Source organism: Littorina saxatilis, linkage group LG17 (assembly GCF_037325665.1).
Source record: "Littorina saxatilis isolate snail1 linkage group LG17, US_GU_Lsax_2.0, whole genome shotgun sequence".
Classification (NCBI taxonomy): domain Eukaryota; kingdom Metazoa; phylum Mollusca; class Gastropoda; order Littorinimorpha; family Littorinidae; genus Littorina; species Littorina saxatilis.
In genome coordinates this window covers 43,476,132-43,496,370 of record NC_090261.1, presented here as the reverse complement: position 1 = coordinate 43,496,370, position 20,239 = coordinate 43,476,132, and the positions used below count along the sequence as shown (strand labels likewise).

General features: G+C 42.7%; 2 protein-coding genes across 4 annotated transcripts in view; one reads left to right on the top strand and one right to left on the bottom strand.

Annotated features, from left to right (window-relative positions):
* Positions 1–18,851, bottom strand: part of LOC138953087 (N-terminal kinase-like protein) — a 33,576-nt gene extending 14,725 nt beyond the window's left edge. Inside the window, exons 1-17 of the mRNA XM_070324866.1 lie at positions 18,664–18,851; positions 18,280–18,339; positions 16,543–16,623; positions 15,999–16,115; positions 15,241–15,464; positions 14,666–14,756; positions 14,062–14,217; positions 13,575–13,733; positions 13,095–13,202; positions 12,707–12,820; positions 10,752–10,844; positions 10,412–10,474; positions 9,790–9,978; positions 8,211–8,286; positions 7,681–7,824; positions 4,762–4,922; positions 3,506–3,628 (exon numbers count right to left, since the gene is read on the bottom strand). Of these exons, the coding sequence (XP_070180967.1) occupies positions 3,506–3,628; positions 4,762–4,922; positions 7,681–7,824; positions 8,211–8,286; positions 9,790–9,978; positions 10,412–10,474; positions 10,752–10,844; positions 12,707–12,820; positions 13,095–13,202; positions 13,575–13,733; positions 14,062–14,217; positions 14,666–14,756; positions 15,241–15,464; positions 15,999–16,115; positions 16,543–16,623; positions 18,280–18,339; positions 18,664–18,777 (2,073 nt within the window). The 5' untranslated portion in view covers positions 18,778–18,851. The remainder of the gene's footprint in view (positions 1–3,505; positions 3,629–4,761; positions 4,923–7,680; positions 7,825–8,210; positions 8,287–9,789; positions 9,979–10,411; positions 10,475–10,751; positions 10,845–12,706; positions 12,821–13,094; positions 13,203–13,574; positions 13,734–14,061; positions 14,218–14,665; positions 14,757–15,240; positions 15,465–15,998; positions 16,116–16,542; positions 16,624–18,279; positions 18,340–18,663) is intronic.
* A 198-nt stretch (positions 18,852–19,049) lies between these two features.
* Positions 19,050–20,239, top strand: part of LOC138953085 (3'(2'),5'-bisphosphate nucleotidase 1-like) — a 23,324-nt gene continuing 22,134 nt past the window's right edge. For all 3 annotated transcript variants that reach the window (XM_070324863.1, XM_070324862.1, XM_070324860.1), the window contains exon 1: positions 19,050–19,195. In XM_070324863.1, the coding sequence (XP_070180964.1) occupies positions 19,073–19,195 (123 nt within the window). In that variant the 5' untranslated portion in view covers positions 19,050–19,072. The remainder of the gene's footprint in view (positions 19,196–20,239) is intronic.

Genomic DNA, 20,239 nt, shown 5'->3' with positions numbered 1-20,239 from the left:
AAGATCAAGCCTACCCAACTCCTCAAGTGAGGAGAGAGAAGAATCCGAGAACGAAACTCCCTCCTTTGCGGAGGGTTGTTTGGGCAACAAAGCAACCAACTCAGGCGGAATCGGAAATGTTGCCCTTGGTAAAGCAAAAGTCTGAACAAAGTTCCTAGACTTCACACTCCAGTCCAACTTTTTCTGCACTAACGGAGAAAAAGAAGTGGACTGTGCGTTCGAAGCCAGCCATGGGCTAGCAGAAGGAGGCGCTGGACCATGCGCATGCAACAAAGGAAGGGGAGTAGGCAAAAGACCGCTCCCCTGAGGAGCCGGCCGAGCCAAAAGTTGCGACATGTGATAAGCCACGGCGGGAGATTCCACAAAACGAAACGATTGTGATTCATCCCGCGAGGGCCGAAAATCGTCCGCAGCAGAAGGGGGGGGGAAAGAGACACCCTGGCCTGAATCCACCACCCCCTCCGGGAAATATTTCGCTGCCACTGAAGCCGCTCACCTCATAGCTTGTCTAAACCCAGTAGGCAAGGCTACAAACTCCTCTTCTTCCACAGAAGAATCCGAGTCCCCACCATCCAATGTGTCACCACACAAAGGAGGGGAGACAGAAGAATCAAAAGCGTGCTCCGACCCCGCTTGCCAACCACCACCACTCCCTTTCCCCAAAGGGGAAGAAGAGTAGACAGCCGGCACAGCACCCTGCCGAGAAGAAGGGTGGACGGGGGCGCCGAACAAAGCCGCGTCAGGCCCATTGTTCCCCGACTGCTGTGCGGGAGCCTGGCCCCAGCCGACAAAACCGGTCTGACCAGATTGAGCTACCCCGCACCCCGAGTGAGGAGGGAGGTGGCCCGTCGCTGCAGCAAACGACCCCTGAGAGGGGTAAGACGGAGTGTGAGACGTGACCGTAAACGGCCGCCCCCACCCATCAACTTGCTGGAGTCCTGTAGCCCCACCATCCACCCACCCCAACTGGGGAGGGGGGCGGCTGCTAGCAGAGGACAATAGCGGGACAGACTGAGACGCCAGTCCGACAGCGCCCACCCGATCCTGCCCGTAGGGCGGGAAAGAGTGGGTCGCTACCCCAGCCCCCACCCAATCCCGCCCCGAGGGCGGGAAAGGGTGGGCCGCTGACACAGCCCCCTGCCCCCTGCCCCCAATGAGGTAGAGTGGGAACAAGCCCAGGCTGTGACTTACCATACCCCCCCCCCCCCCCTTCCTCTCCCAAACGGTAAGAGGGCTGACTGCCCGACTCAGCTGTGCTAAAAGCAAGGTGAGCGGGAAGAGACAGACAGGGGGAAGACCCTCTCTCCTTATGGAGAGAGTGTTCCAGAGCAACCGCCGCACTACCAGAGGCAGTGAGGGTTGAACCGAACAGGTCAGGTGCACCAGGCCAGTGCGAAGAAGGAATGGCCGCGCGGCCACCCCCACCATCAGTCAAAGTCGCAGACGACGACAACCCCAGCCGAGCTAGGGAGGAAGGATCCCCTACCGCCGGTGGCCGAGGAGGAACCCCAGAACGGGACGCGAACTGCTGCGAAATAAATTCAAACAATTCAGTCTTTAAGGTGCCTAAGGCTGAAGGCCCAGGCTGATTAACCCCATCAGGGGAAGCGAGCTGAGGAGGACCTGAAACCGCCCTTGGAGGGATAGGAACATCAAAAGAAGTGCTATTTGACGGATCTTGGACCCGCATGATAGGCAAATCCACGTTCTTAGGTTTACTCTTAGGTTTAGCTTTTTTAACAGGGCTAAGAGCCTTGTCTCCTTTCAGTCTCGTGCTAAGTTTAGCTTTGTTGTCGGCCATTTTAAAACCGACGAAAAACAGTCACCCAGAACAAAAAAACTCTGCGTGCCTGTTCAAAACAAAAAGCTATCAACCAAACAAAAACAGAAAGATCTCACCAAAAGGTAGATGGACAGGTAGACCCACAAGAAACAGCTAGTTTCACGGACAAGCCGGCATGCGAAGGCCAAAAGTGAGTGACAAAAATCGACACGTCCACCGTGTGCTGTCGAAAGTCGAGAATGATTATTCCGGATGCTGGCGCTCACGTGGTGCGCAGGGTGTTATGGGTAACCGAGCAAGGCCAGTGCATAGTAACGGCTATGGCGTCTCTTTTTAACTTGGTTACCACCCTTCTAAGGGCAGGTAATTTGAGTGGTTTTTCGACATCTAGCATGTGAGACTGAAGTCAATGCATTTATGAGAATTGGAGTAAGAATATGTAATTTAATATAATTTGAGAACTGTCATTTTAATATATATTTTAATTACATTTCATTGGTTATGACCCCCCCCCCCCCCCCCCCCCTAAAAAACAAGAAGAGCAAACGCTCGATCGAGTCACTTTCGCAGTTCTGAATATTATATGAGGCATCAGATGGACAGGAAGAAATTGCTATTCACAACACAATACAGATGTAAATAATTTGATGTAAAGAATAATCCTATAAAGTTTGAATCAAATCCGATGAATAGTTTCAGAGATATGATATTTCAATTTTTTTCCTTCAAGACATACCTGTGACCTTGAAAAAGGTCAAAGGTCACCAAAGCAGACGTCAAAGTGTAGAGGTCACTGGGAGTCACGTTCACATAAAATTTGAGCCCGGTCACTTTTATAGTTTCCGAGAAAAGCCCAACGTTAAGTTGTGTGTTGCCGAACAGAAAAGGCTAGTTATCTCCCTTGTTTTTCTGATAACGTTCGTAAAAGGCTACAGATGTAAATACTTTGATGTAAAGAATAATCCTACAAAGTTTCAATCACATCCGATGAACTTTGTCAAAGATATAAAATGTCTAATTTTTCCTTTGACGCTGACCTGTGACCTTGAAAAAGGTCAAAGGTCAACGAAACCATCGTTAAAGTGTAGAGGTCATTGGAGGTCACGACTAAACAAAATATGAGCCCGATCGCTTTGATAGTTTCCGAGAAAAGTCCAACGTTAAGGTGGTGTCTACGGACGGCCGGCCGGCCGGACGGCCGGCCGGACAGACTAACACTGACCGATTACATAGAGTCACTTTTTCTCAAGTGACTCAAAAACCACACACACAAAAACTTCTTCTTCTTCTTCTGCGTTCGTGGGCTGAAACTCCCACGTGCACTCGTGGTTTGCACGAGTGGAATTTTACGTGTATGACCGTTTTTACCCCGCCATTTAGGCAGCCATACGCTGCTTTCGGAGGAAGCATGCTGGGTATTTTCGTGTTTCTATAACCCACCGAACTCTGACATGGATTACAGGATCTTCTTCGTGCGCACTTAGTCTTGTGCTTGCGTGTACACACGGAGGTGTTTGGACACCGAGGAGAGTCTGCACACAAAGTTGACTCTGAGAAATAAATCTCTCGCCGAACGTGTGGACGAACTCACGCTGACAGCGGCCAACTGGATACAAATCCAGCGAGCTGCCGACTGAGCTACATCCTCGCCCACACACAAAAACAAAACCCACATCCATCTACTAACGATGAATTGTAAACAAAGTACCTATTATCACTTACTTTTTCTACGGGCACATCATCAAGGCTTCCCCAGTCTTCGTCCTTATCCCAACCATCGTCATCGTTGTCAGCAGCATCAGCACCCATTTGAGCGGACAATGTTGGGAGACTCTGGGAAATATCCTGTTATTCACAGACACAAACACAAATTTCATTCCACAAAGTAAATGAAACAACTATCAGTTAGATCCGTTACCACTCCAGTTTGCTTCCATCATTATAAAAAAAAAATGTTGCTGCTTAAAATTGTACTACAAGCGATACCAAAACACAACATTATTGTCCGCAGCTGAGACAGGAACACAGTAAAACCAGGTTTTTACGACTGCATAAATCTTAACCCCTTCACTGCCACAGTATAACAGCATTTTGGTATTGCTGTGCGCCAGGGCAAATTTCGCTTTCTTCGGTAGGTTCACTAATCTGTTCACTGCTCAATCATTTATTGAGATATCTCTTAGATCTTTGGCATGTGGTTTGCTTACACCCTTGGCTATTATGTGATAACATGATCATTGGACTTTGTTTGTGATTGTTATAGTAAAAATCGATATAATGACCATTTTTGTCAAAAATTACAGTTTCCAAACTTTCACACACACACTGCAGCACGTAAAACCGCAGAAAACACAGCTAAAACTGGTGTCAAACATCAGGTACTCACATTACAGCCCATAACAGTATTCTTCTGTGTGGTAATCCATAAATCACTTCTTGTAGAGCTTCCAGAACACTGTATCATTTGAAAACAGGGTCTACGAGTTGATGTCCGACTTTCGGCCGCCATTTTGAATGTTATAGATCGGAAAAAACTTCTAAAAAAGTTTTCACTACGTGGTACTAACTTATCTGAACGGTCAATGGGAAAGAACTGTGTTTAAACCCCTACAAGAAGTTGGACAGTGGTTACCTCCCATTTAGTTTTCACAAATGTCCTGAAAAGTGCTGATGTAAATGCCACGTACCTAGTACGTGTATGGGCGTATGACAAACCAAACATGACCACGTACCTAGTACGTGCTGGGCAGTGAAGGGGTTAAACGGGAGGGAGTCTTAAAAAGGAGTCATATTTACAGAGGTTATGAACAGAAAATCAGGAACAGCAAGGTGTCAAAAGTGAGGAATTCTTAAACTGGTGGGTCTTGGGGGAGGGGGGGGGGGGGGGTTCCACTGAATATATGCAGCTTACACATTGACTCTACAAAACAACTCGCCCATCCACTCTCTCCGCCCCTCAAAACTTATAATACACTCACCTCCATGTCTCCCCAGCCTTCGTCATCCCATCCTCCTCCCTCTAGCTCTTCTCCTTTGTTGCCTAGCAACTCTCTGTCTGTGTCTGTTCTTGCAGGAGGTACTCTGGGGTCCTTGGGAGACTGTGCTTTTGGAGGACCAGCGCTGGATTGGGATTCTCCTCCTGTAAAACATGTTTGATATTGTTCACACCAGGCCTTTAACGATGGCATTAACAATTGCAACTAGCAAGCCTTTGTCAATCCTGGTAGTAATTTATTACCTGGAAACATTTTTAAAGAACGGAGATTTTCATCAGGCAATTTTGAGCTGTCATGTTTCATATGTAAATCTCTCTTAAGTATGATAATACATGTGCAATTTTAAATTCAAGCTACACATAATAAATGAATTATACTTTAACATGCACCTTCAAAAATGTTTGAATGATTGAGAGCATTGCTTAGACAGAAAATGAGTACATTATGTGCTGGCATTTACTCTAGTTCCACAAACATATCACGGCTGTTCAAAGGTCTTCAGGTCTGCTACTCTAGCTCCAGGCTATTTTTAGCACCCATCCTTTCCCCACAGCAGAGATAACACAGCAGCTAGTACCGTACTTTCGGGACTATAAGGCGCTTCGTTATATAGGGCGCAACCCCCACTTTTGAGGTAAAATTGAGAAAAAAACATCACATTAGGCGCTTCCGGTCTATAAGCCGCACATCAAAGGAAGAATACAGAGTGGAAATATTTGTGCTCTGTGTGTGCGGCGAGATCAAAGGCAGGTCCATTGTGATAGCCGGGTGGCCTTGTTTACAGACATGGACCTTCTTCCCGGGCGTCAATGACCCAGTTTTAGCTATGAGAAGTGGTTCCCCTTTCAAATCTGAGAGGAAACTTTCCCTGCACCAGGGTCAATGACTGAGTTTTATCTATGATCTATGAGAGGGTCGGTCTCCTTTTATGTCTGAGAAGAAACACTGGTGTGCGGTCAGAGATCAAAGGCAGGTCTTTTGTGACAGCTGGGTGGCCTTGTTTACAGACAGGACCTTCTTCCCCGGGGTCAATGACCCAGCTTTATCTATGGGGGGCTATCGAACGCAGAAGAAGAAGAATCTATGGGGGGCAGTCTATTTATGTCTTGAGAGGAAACTTGGCCAGGGAAGCACTCCCTGCACCGGTCAGTGACCCAGTTTAAGCTATGGGGCGGTCTCTTTGATGTCTTGAGAAGGAACTTGGCCAGGGTAGTACCGTATAATCCCTAGCAAACGCCCACCCCCCCTCCGCACAGATTTCGGGTAAAAGTAGGGGGTGGGCGTTTGCTAGGTATACACCCCTTTGCAAGATAAAGTGTCATCACATTTTCACGAGAGAAAAAAAGTGATACAACCAAGTGATTTATGCAATTCTAATTAAAAATAAACACACCGTTTGTTTACACAAATAAAGATCAAAGTTCTGTGATAGAAAAAAAAAAGAAGAAGAACACAAGTGACCTTGATTCTTCTAATTCTCAGAATAACGTCAGCACAAACACAGTTTCTTCTCTTGTTTGGAGATCTGGTAGGGTTGATGATACTGGGCTCATTCTAGTCCTTCGAAGTCAACATCATCGTCTTCACTGTCGTCTCCACTCTCAGCTTCTTCTGGAGCATCTCCATTGCCGTGATCGCGAGGCAGGATAGCGCCGATTTCATCTGGAAACCACTGAAGTATTTTATCATCCTGGGAACCGTCCATGGCGTTTGAAATTGCGCACCTGAGAAAGGACGTAATGATCGTTTCAGGTCGTATGTTCTCCCACGCCTTGCTGACCCAGTTGATGACGTCTTGCATTCTAGGCTGCTTGAGGTTGCCAGCAGCTGTCGGTGGTCTTGCTTCTCTCATCCACTCAACCCAGCTGTCTCTGATGTCATCTTTAAAAGGTTTGGTGAAACCGACCCGAATCATCGTGTGGTCCATGTTCATTTCATTGGACAGATGGCAGTCATGGCGATTACAAAGTCGCAGAATATTTCGACGGAATTGAAGAAGTTGATCTTCGAAGTCGGCAGGGACCCTTTGCCTTTGGCTGGCAGTGGTTCCTCGTCGAGAAGAAACCGTGTGGCGCAGTTTCCAGCGCTTGAGCCACAAGTCTGATGCTACAAAGCCTTGCACATTAAAAGCACCTGCCAATTTTATCGCCTTGCGCTGTAGGTCTTTATTCCTCCCCCCCCCCCCCCCCCCCCCCCCCCCAAAGGCGAACCATCGAACAGTGTGCACAAATCGTAGATAAAGGAGGCCGACTGTCTTTAAGCAAATTTGTAAAAAAACGGGGTGGGCGTTTGCTAGGTATGGACCCCTCTGCATAACTTTTGGCCAAAAGTGGAGGATGGGCGTTTGCTAGATACTGGGCGTTTGCTAGGGATTTTACGGTACTAGTAGCTGAAACATGCATTATCACAAGTTGTTTGACTGGTACTCAGGCGGTCTCTTTGATGTCTGAGATGAAACTTGGCCAGGGATTTCTATTTTAACAACACATAGGGCGCTTCTGTTCAATAAGCCGCAGGGGTCAAGATTGAGAAAAAAAGTTGCGCCTTATAGTCCGTAAAATACGGTAGCTCTCGGAGTGCTATGCACTGAGAAGGCCAATCTCCCAGTATAGCGCGGAAGCAGTTGGGTATAACAGGCAAGCGAGCTTAACAGTGTGCTAGCTGCAGCTGTTGGTAGCCAAACTATTCCCTCTGCTGGGCTATTTTTAACTCAACCTAAAACACAAGCTAGGAACAGCCGTGATATGTTGTGTTGTTTATACCAAGAAGAACAATAAAAGTTTCCAAATGACAAAGAGGTGTGCAAAAAAACGTTAAAAAAAACTAACAAAAGTAGTAACTTAATTGAAAATTGAATTGACAGAACAAAACATTCACAAAGAGCCGCACAGTCTACTGTACCTGTAGAAGGAGCTGGCTTTCTTTTTTGAGCTGCCTTGCTGTAGATTTTGGACGTGAGAGAAGACATTCCTGTCACTGCCCAGCCCGCCCAACCAGAGGCACTGCTCATAGCCGTAGTACTGCCTCCTGCCAACACTTCTCGTTCTGCACACACAAAAAACATGTTTTTTTCATATTTGTAATCCATGGGGGCCTGGTAGCTCTGTTGGTAGAGCATTGATCTTGTGATTCTCAGGTCACTGGTTCGAAACCAGACTGGGACAGACATGGGTCAACTTTATGTGATGACTCGGAGACAACATCAATGTCCCACCCCCTTGCCACAGCTGTAGCACATGAAAGACCTGTCATTCTGCAAGAAGTGCATATGGCTGATTACACCTAAACATGCGTCCACCTGGGAAAGGCGACTCTTGTTGCTGCTAGCTTTTCACTGGGAGAAAGTGACCATTATTTCCCAGAAATGGGAAATAATAAATAATGCTGCATGCGCTTAAAAAAAAAAAAGACAGATTTGTTCTTATACTTACCCATATCTTCCAGCAGATCTGGGTCTTCTGAAAGTTTTTCCAGTTTGTCTATGAAGCCCCGAATTGCTTTGAATGCCTGCAAATCAACATACTTGATTTTGATTAAAAAAAAAAAAGATTATCAAAGATAAACTCATTAAACGAGAAACAAGAAGGGCAAAGCCCATACGACTCACATGCTTTACACATTTTTCCTACCAAAATACATGTGACCTTGACCCTAGGTCAAGGTCATCCAAGGTCATGCAACACAAAGCTGTTAATTCAAGACATAGGAAGTACAATGGTGCTTATTGGCTCTTTCTACCATGAGATATGGTCACTTTTAGTGGTTCACTACCTTATTTTGGTCACATTTCATAAGGGTCAAAGTGACCTTGACCTTGATCATATGTGACCAAATGTGTCTCATGATGAAAGCATAACATGTGCCCCACATAATTTTTAAGTTTGAAACAGTCATCTTCCATAGTTCAGGGTTAAGGTCACTTCAAAATATGTATACAATCCAACTTTGAAGAGCTCCTGTGACCTTGACCTTGAAGCAAGGTAAACCAAACTGGTATCAAAAGATGGGGCTTACTTTGCCCTATATATCATATATAGGTGAGGTATTCAATCTCAAAAACTTCAGAGAAAATGGGAAAAATGTGAAAAATAGCTGTTTTTTAGGCAACATTTATGGCCCCTGCGACCTTGACCTTGAAGCAAGGTCAAGATGCTATGTATGTTTTTTGGGGCCTTGTCATCATACACCATCTTGCCAAATTTGGTACTGATAGACTGAATAGTGTCCAAGAAATATCCAACGTTAAAGTTTTCCGGACGGACGGACGTCCGGACGTCCGGACGGACGGACGACTCGGGTGAGTACATAGACTCACTTTTGCTTCGCATGTGAGTCAAAAAACCATGACTGGTGTACTCGTGCCAAATTTACGAACAGAATGATCATCATAAAAATCTTATCAAGTGACAAGGCTTATATAACCACAGCAGAAGAGAAAATCAAATAAAAGGCAGTCTTTTAGAGTTAAAAACTTTTTAAAATTAATTTCTTCCAGTTCAAGAACTATACTGCTTACCAAGTGTTTTTATCATAAAGGACACATTTATTTATTTATTTATACGGGAGATTTATATAGCGCTTGACATTCTCTAAGCGCTTTACATATTAATTTCTGCCGTGTGAGATGGAATTTTTTACACAATATATCACGCATTCACATCGGCCAGTAAATCTCAAGCCATTATGGCGAATATTTACTTTTCACGGCCTATTATTCCAAGTCACACGGGTATTTGGTGGAAATTTTTTTATCTATGCCTATACATTTTTGCCAGGAAAGACCCTTTTGTCAATCGTGGGATCTTTAACGTGCACACCCCAATGTAGTGTACACGAAGGGACCTCGGTTTTTCGTCTCATCCGAAAGACTAGCACTTGAACCCACCACACAGTGAAATCTAATAAATGGTGTGTCAATTTACTCCCAATTTAAGACTCCATCCCTTTAAAGACCTGTGATTTTTTTCAGGTTCTCAAAAAGCCAGTTTTGTAGCATCAAAATCCTCTCACCTGATCTCTAACAATTTTCTCCGGGTCTCTCGTCATGCAACACAACGATGGCAGGAGACGATTGGCTATCTCACCGATGTGGTAAAAGTTCTGTGTTGCTGCCATTGCTAAAATGCCCGCCTGGCGAGCTGGAGGGAAGGGATCTTTCAGTGCTCTTGTGAAGGCTGATATCAAAATTTTCTGACGAATCTGGAGAAAAAAACAACATCTGAATGCATCAATTTTCCGAACACAAAGTGTCTGACTCGACATGAATTTAAAAAAGAATTTAAGACTAGTCTGTTTTGCGCCTAACCCAAAAGGGTTCCTGTTTCTTTGAAAATACAATGATATAGAGCCCCTTCAAAGAGAGGACTACCTGTATAAAAGACTCCTTCTGTCAACTAGTCGCTTAACTCAACCAAAGTATACCTGTTATGAAAGCGTATCTACATGTATTGTAATCAACAGACACTTCTAGCTTACCACAAGAGTGCGTTCGCATCACATGTACTACAGTAAATGGGGAGAATGTTCAGCTTAATCAATTAATTAAAACCACATTCATAATTTTCCATTTCAAGTTGACAGCCGCCCAGATTTGGCGCTCTGAGCAGGACAGCAAAAACACATTTATACTCACAGCTGGATTCAGATGGCAGGCAATTTTCCCAAGACATACTGTTGTGTTTGTTCTGATTCCCCCCTGGAGAATGAAAAAAAAGTTGCATCAATGTACATTTCTTTCTGGGTGACACTAGCTTAAACACAAACTAAAGACACTGGACATTCTTATTTGCGCTGTGATGCAACAAACATGTGCATCAAAATTCTCTCAAAACACCAGAACACTTATACAAGTACCACTTAAAATGTTTTTAATTAAATGGTAAGCAATATGAACACCTAAGCACTCCAATTTTTTTTAAAGAATGGAATAGAAGCAGTCGTTCGTCTTTGTTAACAAAATTAACAGTAATCACCTGATCGTCCTTGGATTGCAGCCTTGCAAAATGCTTCATGAGTTCCTCATTGAGATTTTTGTAGTTCAGTTTTGAAGCTAGATGCAGCATGGCCTGCAAGGAAAATATCACAATGTTAACATTACTAAAAACAAAATCGTCTTTCTCAGTTGACAACTTTATGTTTTGTTAAATACAAAATAATCAAAACAACACTTAACCATACCCTCTCACACAAAATCCTGTATTTTCTACACAGCTCATGCATACCAAGAAATGTTAAAAGCAAGAGGATTATCAACACAACTATCATTGTATCAATACACAGACATGAGACCAGCAAATGTTCAAAAAGTAGGAAAGTAAGCCGGGGTCCAGGGGCCGCTTAGGCCCCTGGTGGGGTCCAGGGGCAACGCCCCGGTAGGGGGTTCAGGGGTGCGAAGCCCCCCTGACGGAAAATGAATGTTAGAATTATAAAGGCCATTTTGGGGCCTCTCCTGATAGCAAAAAATGAGATCATGCCTTTTTAAAAAGCTATAAAACCCACAAGAATAATATGTTTTAGCATTTTAAACAAAAGTGTAATTTATAACAATCACACACACACAAAACTTTCCCCTTATTTTTTCAGTTGCTAATGAAAGATGAAACACCCGACTACGTTCTCATCAACTAATTTCGGTGGTGCACTCGCCCTATCGCAAAAAGAAAAAAATGACAAAAGTTCGCTTGCATTTATTTTATAGAATTCTCGCGACCTGGCGATAAAAATGTCGATGCACCTCTAGCCCTATGTATCTGCTAGTGGTACCGGTCAGTATCGTCCACAACCAACCACTCAAAACGACGTACTTTGCCGTAACCTGACCCTGGGGTCCGAAGCCAAATCGCCGACCGGATTTGTGAGTGGGCGTGGTTTGCAGCAAGAGTTATCTTTTCCTAGCTTGCCCCATGCATAGATGCTACACCAAGTCCGTATTTCACCACGCAGTGGCCGTTCTCGCACCACGTGCACACGGCCTGACCGGGAATGGATATCTTGGCGATACTGTCGCCAATAAGCTGGCGCCTTTCTTTCTTGTTGATAGTGACAGTCACTTCTTCTGACAGCCAGTTGGCTTTCCACTTGTTTTTCACACTTTGGTCGTCGATCGTAAGAGCTTCCACAGCCGACAAAACAATACGGAATCCAGACGCCATGATGCTACCTTTTTCACCTTCAGCGTTTGGAGATCGGCAGCCAATCAAAACAACCCGCAAACCGCCATCGGTGAATAATTAAGCCCCGGCGATAATCGTCGGAGATCGACAGCCAATCAAACGCGACCCATGATACTGCTATGGGTTCACGCGAGTGCTGGGGTGCGAATGCACTGACTTCAGACGCAGACAGCTTCAGCTGAACAGTTCATACCCCCACCTATGGGTTCACGCGAGTGCTGGGGTGCGAATGCACTGACTTCAGACGCAGACAGCTTCAGCTGAACAGTTCATACCCCCACCTATGGGTTCACGCGAGTGCTTGGGTGCGAATGCACTGACTTCAGACGCAGACAGCTTCAGCTGAACGGTTCATACCACCACCCCCTCCCCCCTTTTTTCTCAACGAATTTGCATCGATCTCAAGAATGGTCTGTGAGCTAAGGAAAATATCGGAATTCCGATAAAAATCGGACCAGTCCCATGTCTGAATACAGGATGGGAGTTAAACTTTCAAGTGGGGACACTATTTTGTCGGGCGGCATCATGCGATACCAAAGACACTAAGTTAATATAAAGAAGAATAGTCAGCAGAAAGCACATGTATGCACACACACACCCACACACACACCCACCCATCCACACACACAACCACTTTTTTGTCGGGCAGCATCAGGCGATACCAAAGACACTAAGTTAATGTAAAGAAGTACAGCAGAAAGCACACACACCCACAAACACACACACCCACAACCACTAACAGCCTCTCTACTCACTTTAACGGTTGATTCCCTGACGACAGGGTTTGTGTCCATGAAGCCACTGGCAATGTTGGGAAAGATCTGGTCATTGACCACTGCATGGGTCAGATGCTCCACAAAGAACTCCACCTACACAACAGTGTCCATGTGCATGAACATTACCTCTGTTGCTTTAGTTATCAGATAGCACACAAATAAAAAGACAAGTCTGTATATTCAGCACATGTGTACACTTGTAAACCCAGCATCACATATGTATTCTCAATTCAATATCCTTATGAACATACATACAATTATGCTCTCATAAAATGGAGTCCAAGCTCTCTTTTGTGTATATCATTAACACATGAATCTCTCTAACTAAAGTACCCTTTGGTTCGTTCTTCTATCTGTCTGTAATTACCTGTTGCAAAAGATTGACTCGTGTTGATCTATCTGGAGAGGAGAACAATTTCACCACACACGGCACTATCTTCCGCTGGTATTCATCACTGTCGAGGTACTTTCCAATCTGAAAAAAACACACACAAAAAACACAGAATAATAATAATAATAATAATGCATAATATTTATATATAGCGCATGTATCCAGGGTTTAACCCTGCTCAAAGCGCTGAATAAAACTACAATTTCTGGAGACATTTCTAAAGATACGTTCCTGCAACTCAGAAATGCAGTACTGAAATAATCCATTACTTCTAACAAAACAAAGAGAACAACAGCTACACTCAAAAGTAAACTTTTTTCTTTTTTTTATATTAATCTAAAGCATTTCTTGGACAAAAAAATGAAGCCGAGGTGAAAAGAATTCACACAAAATAGACAGATTGACTGATATTTCAAGCACAGCTCATAGCAACTTCACCATTGCAAAAATGCTGACCTTGAACATGGGAGCAAGAACAGAAGACCCAGCATTGCCATACTCAAAGGCATTCAGCAGCTGGGGCAAGATCTTGTTGCGACACATCTGGGGCGGAAAGGAGTCGAGGGAGGGGGTCAGGCTGGTGAAAAACTTGTTTTTCTCTGACTGTTCCTTGATCTGAAAACAAGACAAAGAAATCATCACCAAGACTCCCAAGAAAAAAAATTAACAGCTTCGTTTTTGTTTCAAAACAACTTCTGAATGCAGAAGAAGACTGATTCTTTCATTATTAGGATCTATCATGTAAAACACAAGAAATTTGTATACAGTTAGTGTTACTCCATCAGTTTTTTACCCATCTGCTTTATGGTCTAAGCTGGTAACATTTCTTACATACCACATCAATTAGTAATTGTTTCACACATTTCATTCAAAATACTACAACAACAAAAACAGCACGGTACAAAATAAAATCTCATTTGTAAAATCAGAACAGTCCTACTACCTGGATTTCCTCCAAGAACAGCATTGTATCCACAAATTGGTTGTTGAGGAAGCTGCCCTTTTTGCGCAAGTCCTGCAGAAAGTTCCCAGGGTTGGGCCGAGATTTCGGATTAGCACCCACCAGCTCGCAGTATTTTGGCACCAACATCTTGGGAATCTGGAAAGAAACACACAAGGTGAAATACAAATGTTATGTTACAAAACAGATAAAAGGAAAACTTTAATTGCTATCAAAACACCATCAAAAACAGATGGCTCTTAGTCAGCTAGCTCTCAGAACACCATTAAAATCAAAATCAGTTTTCTTTTATCCTTCCTTTGTTGCTCAAGACATGTGCACTCAAGAATAAGAATTGATGTGGGATCACGCCTGAATACTATGTGTTGACTCAAGTCTGAGTGAAGTGATAGGGAAAAATAAGATTCAACTAAGTGCACACATACAAAGTTTCTTCAGGATAAATTTATACATGTATGTGTAAACTCGAGTAATATGATTAGTAAGATTCAGCTAAATGCGCCCCCTGGTATTATTCTCCAGTTTGCAGCTTTTGGAATCGTTTAAATTTGACATGAAAACAGCAAATCCAAGTCAAACAACTGACCTTGCCCAACGATTTAAGGGACGCTGTTCTGGGAAGAGTGCCGTTGAACACTTCCCATATCAAGCAGCCCAAACCCCACATGTCAGAGGCCCTGCAAAACAAATATGTAAACAGCATTGTGTAGGAAATTATGTTATTAACCCTATTAACACATTCACAGCAGATTAACACTCTTCAGGTCAATTTGTTAACTTTTCAAAGACCATAAAATAACATACAGTATTCTGTTGCCTAATAACTTACAAAGTACAGGAGTACAGTAAAACTTTCCCATTATGACAACACCAAAGGATCTCCAATGAGAGTTTCATTCTACATTTGTACATAATTCAACCTTCTGTCAAAGAATTAAGACCGTTGCGTGGTCGTTATTGACAGTTTTTGACTGTACCTGCGATGTGATGAGAGAACACCTCCAAAGAAAGGACACCTCCTACAGACACTTTATCATATTGACTGAAATATACCTGTCATGGCAGGCTAACTGCACTTTCGGCTATTCAAAGGGTGTCCTTTCATCACAGGCTCCACTGTACAATGCACAAAATGTCACACAATGGGGCAGAAACACTCACCACTTATTTCCTATCACCCTGGCACCATCAGCCTTCTCCGGTGGATCATACTTCTGCAGGACAGGTAGAATTTTGACGGGAGGTATGCTGTCAGCGCCCTGAGCTGGGTACATGTAATCCACACCACCGATCTTCCACTCCCCGGCAGGATCCACGAAGATGGACGCCATGCAGACATTGTTGTGAATCAGGTTACAGTCGTTCACCAGGAATGCCAGTCCTTTCTGGAAAGAGAGATCAAGAGTTGAGTTTTGAAAATGTTTCAGTGGAATAGAAGCCAGAGCTTTCATGAGAATTAAAAGTAAACCCCATCTGGACACACCTATCTGATTGAAAATCACATACTTGGCTTTTTTATGCTTTCTTTGCAGAAATAAACGACAGTATAAACCTTGCTGAGTATTTTAGAGATCTATTTTGACATTCTGGTTGCAAGAAAATCTATAGCCCTACATATCTGACTAACTTTTTAGCAGAGATAAGATCTGACGTGTAATTGATCACCAGAAGACAAATCGCTCTGAAGCAGAGATCACCTCTTTGCAACAAAATGTTTCAAGTGTTAGAACTTTTATGTGGGATAAATGGACAATGGAAGTTCATCTTCAGCAGATTCTCTCTTCAAAGTGTTTATTTGATAAAAATAAAAAAAAAGCATCTTCATCTGACCTACTAGCCAGAAAAAAACTATATATATGGGAAGTCTTATCCAGGATTAAAAAAAAATCCAAGATTTATCAAGGATTAGAAGAACTTACCAAGATCTGATGCAAACCCCATGAGATGGCAGTTTCATTGTGATTGTCACTATTGTTTTGCAAATATGTCTCCAAAGGAACAACAGGTTCTGTCGCAAAGTAGATGACTTTGTCTGTCTGCAAACAAAACAACAACAAAATTGAAAAACACCAGTCATACAAGTGCAAACACTTTAGGAAAGGTAAAAATGTACATATAGCTAGCTGCCTAAAATTACGGAGTAAACAGGGAGTGACTGCATGCGAGATGATGATTAATCATTAACTTCTTGCTAATGAAAGTATAAATATATAATATCATATATATATATATACAAATTGAAAGAACAACATTTATCCATGAAACCACTTGATAAATCTAAGTCATTCCAACAAGGAGAAACAATAAAAGAACTAGTAAAAGTAGTTGTATGATAATTATACTAGTTACAAGTGTGCATGTAGCAGTTAGCAAATTAATAATGAAAAAGATCTCATCCTCAAAATAATGTTCTACAAACATGCATGTATTGCAATCTAATATTAATAAGATGAATAAACTTACCTCTACAGCATCCAGAAAAGTCAAGATGTTGGGATGCCGAAGTGTCTTAAGTCTTTTCACAGCACCTTTTGCAGTTTGGACCTGTTTGAAACCAAGTTTTTTTTAAAAACTCAACTCATTGAGTTTATAGAACCTAGATTTTATTTGAACTTGAAGAGACAAAAATAAAACAGAGCAAAGAGATCGAAGAACAATCCTAGTGTTGTTCTCAGGCCTCAGTCTTCAGCCACTATAAACACATACATTTTGACATGAAAAGATGCATTGTTTTGACACCTGTCTGGTGAAATGTCAAATATTTTGGACATCTATATATATATTTACGACTTGTGTGTGTGTGTGTGTGTGTGTGTGTGTGTGTGTGTGTGTGTGTGTGTGTGTGTGTGTGTGTGTGTGTGTGCGCGTGTGTGTGTGTGTGTGTGTGTGTGTGTGTGTGTGTGTGTGTCCGCGATGCACGGCCAAAGTTCTCGATGGATCTCTTTCAAATTTGGTGGCCATATTCAGGTACACCCCAGACACAACCTGGTCGATGAGATATTTCAACACGTGCTCTCAGCGCGCAGCGCTGAACCGATTTTGGTTTTTCTGTTCATCTTCCCAGATCCATTCCCAGTAACTCTTCCTTATCTTCTCCAGTGTTTTGCGTTTATCTCCCTTCCTTCGTGTGGCGTCAATCCATATTCCCGTTACTATTTTTAGAAGTTCACAGTCCACAACGCTTTCATCCCGGCGAAGCCGGGTATTCCTCTACTTCTTCTCGGCGAAGCCGGGTACCCGGCTCCGGCTCTACTTCTTCCCGGCGAAGCCGGGTACCCGGCGAAGCGGGTATTCATTCTAGTACATATATATAACAATTAACACTGGTTTCTTCTTCTTCTGCGTTCATGGGCTGAAACTCCCATGTACACTCAAGTTGTTTTTTTGCACGAGTGGGTTTTTACATGTATGACCGTTTTTACCCCGCCATTTAGGCAGCCATATGCCACTTTCTGAGGCAACACTGGTATAATTTCCTTGACCAAATACACAAATGATGCTCCATTTCGGAGCTCATACCGTCAATTAAATGTCACTAGAATTTTCTTTGACAAAAGTGACTTGTAGGCTATCAAATATGTTTTAATAATGCCACTGGCTGCAGTGGATTGTGAGCTTTAAATTTACTACACTAAATTCAACAATAAACATACACTATTAAAGTATTATGTATCGATTGGAGATTGGATTTCCCTTCTTTGAGTCATGTGACGTCAGAGGCCGACAAAACTTTATAATTTGGCTTTTCAGGTTGACCGAAACTTCAAAGGAACTAAAAAAAAAAAAACGTCATGTGTTTGATTGCATGTGTGTGTGCTGTTCAATGTCAAAACAACAACAAAGTGAGTACATGACGTGTGTTTTGTAGTTCCTTTGAAGTTTCGGTCAACCTGAAACGCCCAAATATGAAGCTTATGTGTTTGATTGCATACATGTGGATTGCATGCATGTGTGTGTGTGCTCGTTCAATCGTCAAAACAACAACAAAGTCATAAGTACCTGAAAGGAATTCGATCGATACATAAATGTTATTTGCGTGTTTGACCAAAATATGACATTTTACACAGATCTCGACAGTCATTGTTCACCTCGACCGCTAGCGCGGTCTCGGAGAACAATGACTGTCGAGATCTGTGTAAAATGTCATATTTTGGTCAAACACGCAAATAACGTATAATAATTTTGCATTTTTTGCCTCACCTGAGATTCACTGGCTGACTTCACATCAAAGACAAAGACTGAGACAGCATCGCCAGACCCCTGTAAATGCGAGCAAAAGCTCATCAACTTCAAGGTAACTGGTTCAATACGCCTAAGGGAGAATACTTTTGATTTCACTGATACAGAGATAGAACTATAGAAGACTTGCTTGATCTATAATTATAGTCTGTCCTTTTAAAGGATCATTGCTGAATTTCTTATTCTTATATTTGAATAATTCCCAACTTTCTTTATACATCAACAAAATTAGAACATAACCATTTTGCGCTATCATATTGAACATCTTGGTACTGATCGATAAAAAGAAAGTCGAGACCGAATCGAAACTTGAAACGAACATCAAAACAAATTAATAATTAAAACCTTTTTCTTTCCGCTGTGAAGTGTCCATAATGACTTGTCTTCAAGGCCAGCAATCTTTTCACCAATGTCATAGTTAAAATCCTTCGTTGGATCTCTGCTGAACAGACCCCACATTTTCACAAAATACGCAAAACCTGCGGACAACCCAAACTGTTGACTCGTAAAGCTATCGTGTCAAAAACTTCCATGTGTACAACGGAAGCGAGCACTTGCGCATGCCTAGTTTTGTTAATAGATTTGATGTCGAAAAGTACATGCTTTCTTAAAACACTTCTTGTTGTTTTTAAATCAAATTGCAACAGTTTGGCAACTTTTTTCTCCCATAGATTTTCATGGGTAGTCAATTATTTTAGAACAAAAAATTGTTTTACGACATTAGCGCGTGGTATAATTTACCTGTGTTACCAAAATGGCGGCTTCAACTTCACCATTACTTATGCGCATTCTTGCGGCCTCTGTGTCGGTGTCCAACCGTGCAGCTACGATTATAAGAGACATAATGAAGAAAGGAGAGCTTGGGATCGTAGAGAAAGTGAGTATTTTGATGAATGCGGTTGCTTGTGAATTTTGGCATTACCACGCCACTCCTTGCTGTACCGGTAGTACCCCTTTCTACGTACGTTCTAGAATGTGTGTCATGTGAAATCAGGAAATGTTATCTTTCTGAAGACCAGTTGTATGCACTGTACACTAGAGAAGAGAGAAGTAGAAATCTCTCTCAATCTCATGTAATGTTAATTTTGAGGAAAACAAGATACAAAATGTAACACTAACAGGGACAAGCAACTTATTCAGCAAATGTTTTGCACTAGACTATAACTACTAGTACTAGACTCTAGAGTGACTTGAGTGGTACATGCCATCAACATTTTTAAAAGGTTTTACCCTTTTTCTGTAGATCTCTCTTTTACAGGAGGTGGACAACTGCCTTATAGTGAAAGTTATACACAGCATTATTAAAGGCACAGTAAGCCACCCGTAAACTATCACAGATACGGTCAGGCTTTTACACACAGTACAAACACCCTTTCATTTAAACACTCACCGATTGAGAACATCCTAGGTGCCCTCCGTAAAGAGCGAACAATTTTCAAAGAATTTATTTTTGCGTGGTTTATCTTACCCCTGAGCCATCGTGAACCCGTGTGATCCAGTTTCCCTTTTTCACAATGTAGTCGTCAGTTAGTCATTTGAATGCGACTCGATGTGAGCTTATCTACAATAGCACGTTTTTATGCACGAAACAAACGGCTGTGGTTCACAAGAACTCTAGCGATGGCTTTTGAGTGTTGAGAGGAACGGTGATATGCATAAACCGTCGTCTGCTACGACCCTTGCGTGACCCTGCTTCCGGGCTTTTCTTTTTTCAAACTTTCACAACTTCGAATTGTACTGATCCTGTCTTGATGAAAAAAGAATTCTTTTGTAAGAATGTTTGTGTCACAAGCTGTCAATTTATTATTTAGATTTTAAAAGTTAGGTCTAGCCAACGACATCTAAAGAAAGGACTAGCAGAGTCTGCCTCCTGACCCGCTAGCGGGGGCGAGTGCAGCCAGCGCTGTGCCTGTGTTGTAAG